At 42.4% G+C, this 11513-nt stretch overlaps 1 protein-coding gene across 5 annotated transcripts; it reads left to right on the plus strand.

The window, feature by feature from the left end:
* The first annotated feature begins 2325 nt into the window (after window positions 1-2325).
* LOC310966169 (uncharacterized protein) lies at window positions 2326-10208 on the plus strand. Of its 5 annotated transcripts, XM_083940017.1 has the most exons (9): window positions 2326-2683; window positions 3761-4199; window positions 4278-4349; window positions 4764-4861; window positions 6503-6608; window positions 7260-7351; window positions 8488-8608; window positions 8869-9050; window positions 9167-10208. In XM_083940017.1, exons 2-9 carry the CDS (start codon window positions 4121-4123, stop codon window positions 9182-9184), a joined length of 768 nt encoding a protein of 255 aa, XP_083796143.1. In that variant the 5' UTR covers window positions 2326-2683; window positions 3761-4120; the 3' UTR covers window positions 9185-10208. The 5 variants fall into 5 exon arrangements, 4 of the variants coding, with proteins under 4 accessions (XP_083796143.1, XP_083796142.1, XP_083796140.1 ...); XR_014593797.1 differs by lacking the exon at window positions 8488-8608 and adding exons at window positions 6309-6367; window positions 6692-6772 and having other exon boundaries at window positions 3761-4861; XM_083940016.1 differs by having other exon boundaries at window positions 4278-4861.
* The last annotated feature ends 1305 nt before the right edge of the window (window positions 10209-11513 follow it).

The following is an 11513-nucleotide window of genomic DNA, read 5'->3' on the forward strand; positions in this document are numbered from 1 at the left end:
GGGGCCTTATCCTTGATGTATTCATGGAGCTTTGATGTTTCATCCTGGATAGTGGCTCTCACGCTCACTAGTCCACGGCCTCCTTCCTTACGGCTTTTGTACAGTCTCAGGGTGCTGGATTTGGGATGGAACCCGCCATGCATGGTGAGGAGCTTCCGGGTCTTAACACCTGTGGTCTGTATCTTGTCCTTTGGCCACCTGATTATTCCCGTAGGGTATCTGATCACTGGCAGGGTGTAGCTGTTTATTACCCGAGACTTGTTCTTGTCATTGAGTTGGCTTCTAAGGACTTGTCTTACTAGCTGGAGGTATTTGGCAGTTACCGCTTTCCTCGTTGCCTGTTCGAGGCTGCAATCTGCCTGTGGAATTCCAAGGTACTTGTAACTTGTAACTGACAGGTTATTGGCCGATATTTGAAGGGGACTGCACCCTTAATAGGGTCCTTCACGATCTGGACCGTTCACCCTTCGGTTAGCCATTCTGGGTGAGTCCCGTCTCTCAGCAGCTGGTTAATTTGTGCTGCAAGGCGCTGATGGAGTGCTGTGAGTCTCCTTAGCCAGTAGGCGTGGATCATGTCCGGGCCGGGTGCTGTCCAGTTTTTTATACCTGAGATTCGTTTTTGGATGTCTGCATCTGTGATGGTCATTGGGTTCTGTTCAGGGAGGTTGCTGTTCTCCTCTCTCAGAGAGACCAGCCATTGTGCACTGTTGTTATGTGCTGCCTCCTTCTCCCATATGCTCTTCCAGAACTGTTCAGTTTCCAGCCTCGGTGGGTCTGCTCTGCTGTTTACCCTGCCACTGAGCGTACACTTTCGCAGGTTGAGTTGCGAACAATCTGTTTATTCGTCTGGCCTCATTGTCTTTCGTGTACCTCTGTAGGTGGCTGGCAAGGGCTTGCGGCCTTTGTTTGTTTTGAGTGCTTCAGGTATGAGCAACTGGCTGTACCTGTTTGGTACTGGTTTGTTCATTGCAGCCCTCTGGGCCTCTGTCAATTGACTCACTTCTCTCCGAGTTGCCTTGATCTTAGCCTCCAACTGTCTTTTCCATGGTGGGTATTGTTTCTAATGGCTCCCATGGTTGCTCTTTTAGCCCAGCATTTCTAGGATCACTTCTGCTGAAGCGTAAACCAGCTTATTGGTCTCTGTGATAGTTGTGGTAGGGATCGCTCTCACCGCTGCATTCACACTTTCAGGGGGTACTTCACTCAGCAGTTGTAATCGTTGTCGGGGTTGCCTTGTGCTCATTCTCGCCATGATCATGTCTTTCAGGTCAGTCGCTGCCTCGCTCAGCGTTATTGGTTCCATTGGGGCTATGTACCCAATCTCTGTTCTGATTCTGTGTTTCCTCCCCTCTGACCTCGCATCCTGGCTCCCCCTTGCCGTGGCATTTGTGTTGTATCTCGTCAATCTCAAGTTGTGATAGCAGTTGCCGTTTGTGGATGTTGGAACACTGAGCTACTAGTTGTTTCGCGGTCAACCGTGACTGTGGGTTTCAAAGTCACCACTTTCCCACATTCTCTTCATGTACCCTCTCTGCCCAGGGTTACTTGAGTAGTAGCATTCCAACAGAGCCTTGTTCTCGCATCTCGCCCATTTTCGCCTTGTTCCAGTAGCCCATTTCTCATCATGGTGCCCTGGTTCCTCAGCACCTGACGCAGACCTTGTTTGGGCGGGCGACGTCTGAGCCGGCATCTCGTTGCATTTGTTGTCTCTCATCATGGTATGAGTTGGGCAGTATAGCATTAAGGGTCTTGCCCAAGGAACCACACTGGATGTTGTTGGTGTTAGTTACGCTCCGAGTGGGAATCGAACCCTAGCCCTCACTGTGGCAATCCTATCTCCTACCAACTGAGAGCTCTGAATGGGAATCGAACCCTGGCCCTCCCTGTGCCAGTTCTATCTCCTACCAACAATATATATATATATAAATATATATATATATATATATATATTAGGGGTGGAACTGTAATGGTAAAATGATTACTAGATGTGATGCTTGCAAGGTAAAATAACTAATAACCATGTTTGCTTATGATTATGTCTGTGCAACATCCTGTGGAACAAATGTGCATGTAGCATGACCTTTTGCCTTTTACTTATGAAACTGTGACTTTATGAACTCTTTTTGCACTTCTCCAATACCAGGCACAACTGCTGTGAAAGCACATGCAGAGGCGGCCTGTTCAGCTAGACGTCTGCTAGCTTAGTTCCTCTTTAAGGTGTTATGTTGGGCGCATGATCATCTGAAGTGTACTCCACATAGACACCAATGTATTAGAATCCTATAAAAACGCCCTGTTCTTGTATTCTGTGCGGCATAACTTGACATTTGCCTGTGCACATGTTAGCGGATGACACCCTGCGATATACCCAGTAAATAAAGGCTTGTACTTGCATCAAGGTCTCAAGAAGTTCTGTTCCAAAGAAGAAGATTTCTGGTTGTGTAGCAAAAGAACCAGTGGAAACAGTAATCCTGAGCAGTCTGGAAAAGTTTCCACTCGACTTGGTGTCAGAAGTGGGATCGTTCGAGAGTCCGTCTGGACCGACGGACGTTGGGGGGTAACAGCCTGAAGTGACGACTTTATTCTCTACCTCCATTCAATCTTGAGAGAAGAGAGGACCGACGTCCCGAGGCCGACTGGCTGACTCCGCAACGATCGACACAACGTGAAAACCATCCATTTGGTGAGAAGTTAATTTTCCTTTCATGATTAATATTGACCTCGAAACAACGACTTCTTCTGAACAAAAGTGTAGTAATATATTCTTGAGCCTGTGATGTATTGCCTTTGTATCACTGATTATGTCAGTGATTTGGTTGGTACTAAATAAGTCGACTGAAAACACAGAATAACTCCATGTCTGATCAAAGTACAAATTGAAGTTGAGGCTTGTATTTTTATCTCGTCCGGACGTTGAGAGATTTGACTCCTTCATGTATGATACAAGTTAAGTTGAGGATTTGTGTTTACTCCTTTTTCGAACAAAATCAAAATTAAGTAAGGGGTTGTCCTTCCCCAATTAGAATCAACTATTTGTGGGGTCAAGTGAGGCTAGATTTGTGTTTACTCCTTTTTCGAACAAAATCTAAATTAAGTGAGGGATTCTCCTTCCCCAATTAGTTGACTATTTGTGGGATCAAGTGAGGCTAAAATAATTTAAGAGGTTAAAAGCAATTTAGAAAGTTGCAAGAAAAAATAAATAAATAAATAAACAATAATAAAAAAAAAAAAAAAAAATATATATATATATATATATATATATATATATATATATATATATATATATATAATAAAATAAGGAAAAGCTAAATTTAAAACAAAGAAAGAAGAAAACAACAATGGGTAATACTAATGGTACAGACGCTGGTCCTGAATCACCTAAAGGACCAATTGTCGACATTTGTCGGCATGGTGATGACAGTATTGATTGCTTGCCATATTGGGTTATGTCACAGGTTTCCTGAGGGAGGCTCTTTGGGCAAGTTTCAATTGACGAAACTGAGGGAAAGTCTAGAGAAGGAAAGGGACATGGTATTAAAAAAGGGAAAGATTAAGTCAGAGAGGGTAAGAGAACTGGACAAAAACAAATATTGTCTGAAACTGTGGGGAATTGAATGTGAAGCAAGGGAGAGAAAACAAGTCTGCGTCCAAATGACACGCATGCAGATAGGGAGTAAGGTAAAGGATGTGAAGAAAGAAAAAGAGGAAACAGATGTTAAACCTAAGAGTAAAAAGGGTTCTCTGTTTCCTCATCTTACAGGCTGCAGCGGACCCCTGTTTGACGACAAGACTCCACCTCCGGTACCTCCCCCAGCCTACTCTCCACAGGAGGAGAGCCAAGACATGGGAGAGCCACCTGAAAGCCATCTTCCTCCAGAACCTCCCTCCACCATTAAAGAAGAGGGTAGAAAACCCCTGTATGGACATTGATGATACACGCCTAGCTGACGTTAAGAAACATGCCGTGCACGCACATAAACAACACCAGTCTGAACGAAGAAGCAGACTCCCTCCTAATCCCAATCCAGGCAGAGGCCGTGGCCGTGACATGCAGAGAGGCCGGCGCCCCTGGCAAAGCCATGGCTGAGAACCCCAAAGACAACAACAAGGGGACCCTAATATGTGCTTTAACTGTGGCGAACATGGTCACTGGGCAAACCAATGCCCACATCCTCGTCGTGACCGTCAAAGAAAAAGAGGTAGAGGTCATGGTGTTCCCGTGTGGAGACCCCCAGCTGATGCCCAGGGTCCTCACTTCAAATCTGACTGATCTACAGGCGGGGCAGGTGACGGAGTGGAGGCTGACGTCATACAGACATCCATTTCAACGCCTGCTGAGAGACAGGGAAGTGAGAACACACACACACACACACATACACACACACAAACACACACACCACTTACACCGCGGCAACAACTCACCATACACCATTCTATCTCTGTTTTGAAGAAAGCTACTACTCCTGTTATTTCTGTAGGGACATATGCTAAATACTCCCAAGAAAACTTTGAAAAATGCTTAAAATGATGGTTAAAGTGGCAGGGAAACCTGTAGAGTTTCTAGTTACGCTCTGGTATTAAACTAACTGACATGCCAAATGTTAAACTCAGTGGACGATTTATATATTCTCTTGGTGCATGTGGAACTTCTGTGAAGGAGAGATTTTCTGCTCCATTATCATGCTCGCATGATGAACCGTTGACTATGTTTAAACACTCTTTTCTTTTCTCCACATGTTGTCCTATCAACCTTTTTGGTCGAGACTTGATGCTCCGTTTGGGCATTGATTTGATTTCTACACCAGATGGCGTTAAAGCTGTGCGAGGATCCTCCCCCAACGAGGAAGAAGCCTGCACACTGGTGAAGTATTCTCCAACCACACCACTCTATGTGTACCAATGGAAGGTTCCACTGACAGTGGCTCCTCCCCTCGTGGCACAGGCGCGTGCAGTGGTAAGCCAGACTGCAGATGCAATGCGGCCAGAGGTGCTCCACTGCACTGTGCATGTCTTGCGTGGACCTGACAACAGATATGAAGAAGTGTTTTATTTAGACCTGAATGACGTCATTCTAACCAGTACCTTGTTTTGGGGTACTTGGCGCAGCGCTATCTCTGTTTGTTTGTCTTCAAAAACAGCATGCTTTATTCCAGGTTGACAACTCACACCCACACATCTCACTGACTAAAGCGCAAAGTGATCAGTGGAGATATTTGGGTACCTGGGTTGAGAAATGTGAAGCCCTTGATGACTGGGTTCCAACACCTGACCCACATGTGATGTATTCATCAAAGGGGGGTGTTTATTAGACTCGGAGCCTGGCACGTTTACATGTGTTAAGGTCTGTTTACCTTTTTGATACTATGACTGAAGCTGAAACACCAGACATGACTCTTCTCTGTGCAACTGACATTGACCCAGATCTCAGTATTGTTCCTAACACACTTTGGGCAAGGGGAAAATATGATGTTGGCCTCATTAAAGGAGCAGAACCAGTTGTGATCCTACCAAAATCTACATTTAGGCCAAGAAGAGCACAGTATCCTCTAAAACCTGAAGCCGTAGCCGGCATTCAACCAGTATTTGATTCACTATTACAGGCTGGAGTAATTATCCCTTGTGACGACTCACCTGTGTGCACACCCATTTTTCCTGTTCAGAAAGCCAGGGATTCCACAGCAGAACCTGAGTGGAGATTTGACCAAGATTTGAAAGCAGTTAAGGCTGCTGTTCTTGCTCGAGCTCCAACAACACAGTCTCACTCCCAACGCGTCAAAAACTGAGGATTGGTCACGGGCCTTTGGCGTTAGTTACGGACTAAAAAGGTCTCCTTAAACGTACAAACCCGACGCAGAGGGCTTTCAACTCATTCCAATGTAAGCCCGTCCGCGGAGATATTTGAAGCTTAGGGCTCTCCTTAAACGTCCATATTTGAAGCTCAGGGCAGTCCTTTAACGTATAAACCCGACGCAGGGGGCTTTTAACTCATTCCAATGTAAGCCCGTCCGCGCCGATATTTGAAGCTCAAGAGCGCTCCTCGGGGCGCTCTTCGGGGCGCTCTTCGGGGCGCTCTTCGGGGCGCTCATCGGAGCGCTCCTTAAACGTACAAACCCGACGCAGGGGGTTAATTTTTTAACCTTTACTTTGTCATTTTGTCTCTTTGTCTTTACTTTGACTGTAGCCTTTGTTTGGTCTTCTGTTTGTTAGTTTCTTCTCTCTCTCTCTCTCTCTCTCTCTCTCTCTCTCTCTCTCTCTCTCTCTCTCTCTCTCTCTCTCTCTCTCTCATCTAAAATGGCATCTGGGCCAAGTTTTGAATGAATGGTTGGAGGCAGGAAAAGCCCTGATAGCCGAGTTGGAAGCAAAAAGGGTTAAGTTTCCCTCTAATGCAATTATTAATTTATTGACTTATCAATCACTGAAATGTTCACTTCTACACATAACTGAAAAGGATGTGTGGCCTGAGTATAGGCAAATTTATCACCTTATTTTTTTTTACTTTTAGCCTCCGAAAAGAAAACAGAAAGGGACTAAAGTTTCCAGAGTTACCTTGAGGAAGAGGGACAAGAATGGGAACATTATAGCTCAACACTTTAGGAAGAATCGATCTGGTCAGTAAAATATAATACAGTTCTACTGTTAATCACAAGTTGGTCAGCAGTAATGTTTCTTGCATTATGTTTTGTGTTTATAGTTAAACCGTGTGGCGCTAGGAAGCCCCCAGAAGTGGAGGAGTTGCTGACAGATGACATTCCTTAAGATGTCCTAAGTCTTGGTACACATATTGACATCTGATAGCTTAAATAGCTTAAAGACGACTTTTATGTTTCCATTTAAAAATGTGAAATTTAGGCAACTGACTTAAGTAGTGGCCGTGATTTTTTTTTATGCATGTGCAGTAACAAAGCCATTATGGAAATGACTTTTCTGTCTTTAAATACACTGTCCTTTACATCAATTTTTGTGTTTTATTATTTTTGATCAACATCTTCAGAGACTAAAGTGGAGGAGACACCCACAATGTCAGCATGGACAAGAAAACAGTTAATGTCTGAAAAAGAATTCAGAGCTGCAATGCCAGAGCTCTTGAATTCGAAATTGGGCGCAGAGACTGTAACTCCACATTGCTGTCAGCAATGTAAAACAGCTGATGCTGGTTGGTGTGTAGTCAGAAAAGGCTAGGCTTGACAAGGTACCAGATTGTAAAATTTGTCTGAATTTTCTGGGGGGTTTTGTGTGTGTGGATTTTTTTTTTTTTACAGGCAGAGCAGATATGATAACTTTGCTTGCCATGGGATGGAACAACAGGAAGACAGAGAGTCTGCACAAGACCCTGGCAAAAAGATTTTTCAAAGTAAGAAGTCTTTACTGCAAGTTAACATTTGTCATTTCATGGTTACTTTCTGTGGGCTTGAATACTGGCATCACAGGTTAAAGGAGTGACAGCTTTGTTCAGCCTATGTACTGTGACTGGCGTGGTGTGGAGGCATGGCAGAGCCATATGCTGGTTGGCTGCTGGCTTGCTGGATCACTGTGTTTTTGTGCTGCATTGGCTACAAAAAATGAGCAGAACAATGGGCTTATGGTCCACTGACTCACTGCTACTGAGTTTAACAGTCCCTTCTCCTCACACCTTCCTCTGAAGAACATCCTCCCAACTAGCTGTGGCGCACTTGACGGCCCCACTGGCGTGTGTTGTCATCATGACAACTCACAAAAATCACCATTTAGTGTTTTTGACATCAAATGACTGCAGCAAACAACTCAATGTCCTTTCTATCCAATTAGCATTCTTATATACGTATTGCATTCTTTCACCATATAATAGCCTTTGTTATAACAAGGAAATAATTGTTTCATGAGGCACATAGTCTCTTTTGAGGACATACCTTTAAGAATATCCTCATAAATTTGTGCTTGAATGTTTTGCATGTTGTCATTTAGGTTTTTCAATCATGATTAGAGATACACTCACTGATATTGTCCCCTTTTTTTGAAACAACATATTTTGTCTGATACTATGAAATACTTTTGGTGTATTAAATTCCAATAGATAGTTGTCCTACATCTTAAGCCCCTGTCGCACTGCAAACCTGAAACTATCTTTCCTGGTACAGCTGTGTGTGTACACTAATATCGGATTCAGTCGGACCAGGCATCAAATGGAGTTTACCCTCCCAGCTTAATAGTGCAAAGACTGGTTAATTCCAGAGTGTGCACATGTGTGAATACAGCTGCACGCTCCCCTTGCCTAAACCAAACTAAGTAGTTACATTAAGTGTGAACACATCTAAGTGTGTGCTGCATGTGTGAAAGAGAAACTCGGGACCATCTCCGGACCTGATTCTCTGACATTATTCTGGGTTCAAATATGAAAACATCTTTATTCTCTTATCTCTAATGCCCTTTGTTAACATACCTTTTTACGGATCACACCATGACTTATATATGTTTTTTGTTTTTTTTAAACATTCTAAATGGACTAAACAGAGAGCAGAAATCGAAGGAGCTAATCTTGAGAGTCTCAAGCAGGAGCTCAACATCTCTCTAGAGGACACGGAGGAATGGGTGTGTGACGTCCAGCAGTGGGCAGCCACTGCTATGTGTTATGGTACATTTCACTAAATGTTTTACAATACTATTTTTTTATGGTCAATTTTGCTTGTTTCTGTTTTTCAAAAGAGACATGTAGCTCATAGTAGTAGTACTTGGGAGCTGGCCAGGTAAATTCCACTTGATGTCCAGTCTGACTGGATCAAATATTTGTGTTTTCACATACTGATTGTCTAGATCATTTTATGTTTGCAGTGTATATGTGAAAGGGGCTTAAGTGTTTTACTTTTGTCCCATCTGTTCTCTTTTCCAAAACAGTGGTGAGTCTTCGCCTGAAGAGGCGACTTTTTCACCAGGCTATGCTGGTCAGGCCTATGGAAGAGGAAAAAGTTATCATTGTGAAGGAGATGACCCAGCATTGCCAGTACCTGAGAAAGGCCTTGGACAAAGTATACAGCCTCCTTCGTCACACTCAAGAGAATATCACGAAACATAGTATGGTATGTAGTAGTACAGTCTCAGAGCTGGGCAGACAATCTGCATTTTAATGTTCATAAAGAGTTGCCTTATTTTCTATCTGATTATTATTATTTATTTTTTTTACATTTTATTTTAGCACCTCCCAGAGAGCTGAGAGAAGAGGGATACAGGGGGCTGCTCTGTTGTCTGCTGCACAAGCTGCACATTCTGCAGCAGAAACTGAGCGCAGTCACCAGCACTTACGCCCATTTTGACACTGAACCCTCCTTTTTCATGTTGGAGGAAGACAATGAGGACGTTGAAGAGGACAGTGACCAGGAGGACAACAGCACTCCAGATATTTCAGAGGAAGAAATGTAAAGCCTTTGAGGCTGTGATTCGGTTGTGGACATAAGGCCGCAGGCCATGTGGCTATTCTCAGCTGTGATGATGTTCAGCACAACATCACTCCCTCTCGTGTGATATTGCTTTTATACATCCTTTCTACAAAGCACCAGACTGGAACTGGACTGTGGCTAAGCAACACATAACCATTTGACTGTGCAATAGCTTGATACTTTGTGTAAGCTGGAAACTAACTGTTGTATAAAGTTTACATAACAGGTGACGAAAGATGTGCTCAGTTTTGGGCAGAGTGCTGTACTTGTTTCCCGTGGAAGTTCAGTAAATGGCTGCATTTATATAGTGCCTAGTGCTGGGCAGTGTGACCAATTATTTGTTTAAATATTTTAAAGATTCTGTAAGTTTTACAGTATATCACAGTGGGATGTGTTTTATTTTGCATGAGAGTGGCATATTCTAATGTGAGTACATAGAATATAAAAACATAGCGTTTTGAAATGTAACATTATTCGTGTCACAAATTGTTGTGCCATGGTGTTCTGGTTCATCCAGTATACCGGTGGCTCATTCAAACATTACTGTTATTACAAACGAGGTTTTTTCATACATCTAACATGTCTGGAGATAATCTTTAAAAATATTGTATTTTGTATGTTATAACAATGTAGACATGAAGAATTAAGCCTCACAAATAAATGTCTAATCTACAGCTTTGTCCAGTGAATGTTTATGATATATTATTTATGAGTTATTACAAAGCGAACAAATAGTTGGAATGCACAGATGCATCGTTTTCTATTGTTGCTATGGTGGTTGCCACGCACGCTGCGGAAGCCGGAAGTGGCTATAGAGACGGAGCCAGTCCGCTGCATGCAAACCCTAATTTACTTAAAACTAATAAATATTGTTCAAACACCTAGCATCTGAACTGTTTCTTAACATAAAGACCATATATATGAAGAGAAATCGGGAGTTAGGCTATATTCAATATATAAAGTATACGGCACATTATTTACTACCCTTTTTGCAAACCAGAAAACTGCATACCTATTTCAAGAATACATCTTTACTTTTTGTTGACATAGATCATCTTTATGTAATCTAATTACTAACCCAGCTGTTCTAGATATATGATATATGTAAAATATATATATATATATATATTGTATTTTTTTTTTTTTTTTTTGTGAACCCATTTATTTACAAACCGGAAAAACTACAGAAAACTACAACTATGGCAGATAGTAGTACTTAGCGTTATTGCGCGGCTCATTGGAGTTGTAGTTCTTTAATTAAGGTTGTATTTTTCATAGAATTGGAAGTTGTAAATGTTGAAATGAGAATACATTGAGGAGTTTAAGGGCATAGTTAACACATTGATGTAATCAGATTTTTAAAATCAAATTATTCCATAGGTGAAAATTAATTTGACCCATAATTGACAAAACCCAAAATTGTTGATTGTACTCATGTAATAGCTGGGGTCAAGAGCTCTCTATAACAGTTGGTCCCATTTCTGTATTTCTTTTTATTGCAGAATTATAAGCCCTCAAACAGGCCCTGAGGTCAAGGTTCAAAGTTCATTATTTCAAAACCGGAGCCATGTAGAATATTAATACTAACATATTATTACTCCCCAGGTCGAGACCTTTCCAATGATGTATTTGGTTTAGCTCTACAGCAAAGTTTGAATTTTTTTCATGTCAAGGACTCAGGTCATCCAAACCCTACATCCAGCCAGCACTTTGAAGGCTCTACACATAAAAGTTTGTTTGTTTGTTTCTTTCTTTCATTCTTTGTTTGTTTCTTTGTTGACTGACATGAGTCACCTTCATATATCACAATATTCACTGTGTATATGTTATTATTAGCCAATGCAAGCTTTAAGAATGATGTTTTATGTATGACGCACAAATGCCGCACGCGCGCGCACACGCACACACACACACACACACACACACACACACACACACACACACACACACACACACACACACACACAGTTCAAACCTGTGACAAGCTTCAGCTGCTTGATAACGAGCACATCATTAGAATCAGGTGTGTTGGACCAGGGAGAAACTTAAACATGCAGGACAGTGGCCCTCCAGGACTGAAATTTGGGGAAGTTAACAAGGACCAAG

The sequence above is a fragment of the Echiichthys vipera genome, assembly GCF_963691815.1.
Source record: "Echiichthys vipera genome assembly, chromosome: Y".
NCBI lineage: Eukaryota > Metazoa > Chordata > Actinopteri > Perciformes > Trachinidae > Echiichthys > Echiichthys vipera.

Excerpts from the sequence above, each read along its gene's own strand:
- LOC310966169 (XM_083940014.1), top strand. The coding sequence starts at position 4,592 with ATGCCAAATGTTAAACTCAGTGGACGATTTATATATTCTCTTGGTGCA. Across the intron at positions 4,862-6,502 it reads AGGAAGAAGCCTGCACACTG|CCTCCGAAAAGAAAACAGAA; the intron begins GTGAAGTATTCT and ends TTTTACTTTTAG. Across the intron at positions 6,609-7,259 it reads CTTTAGGAAGAATCGATCTG|GCAGAGCAGATATGATAACT; the intron begins GTCAGTAAAATA and ends TTTTTTTTACAG.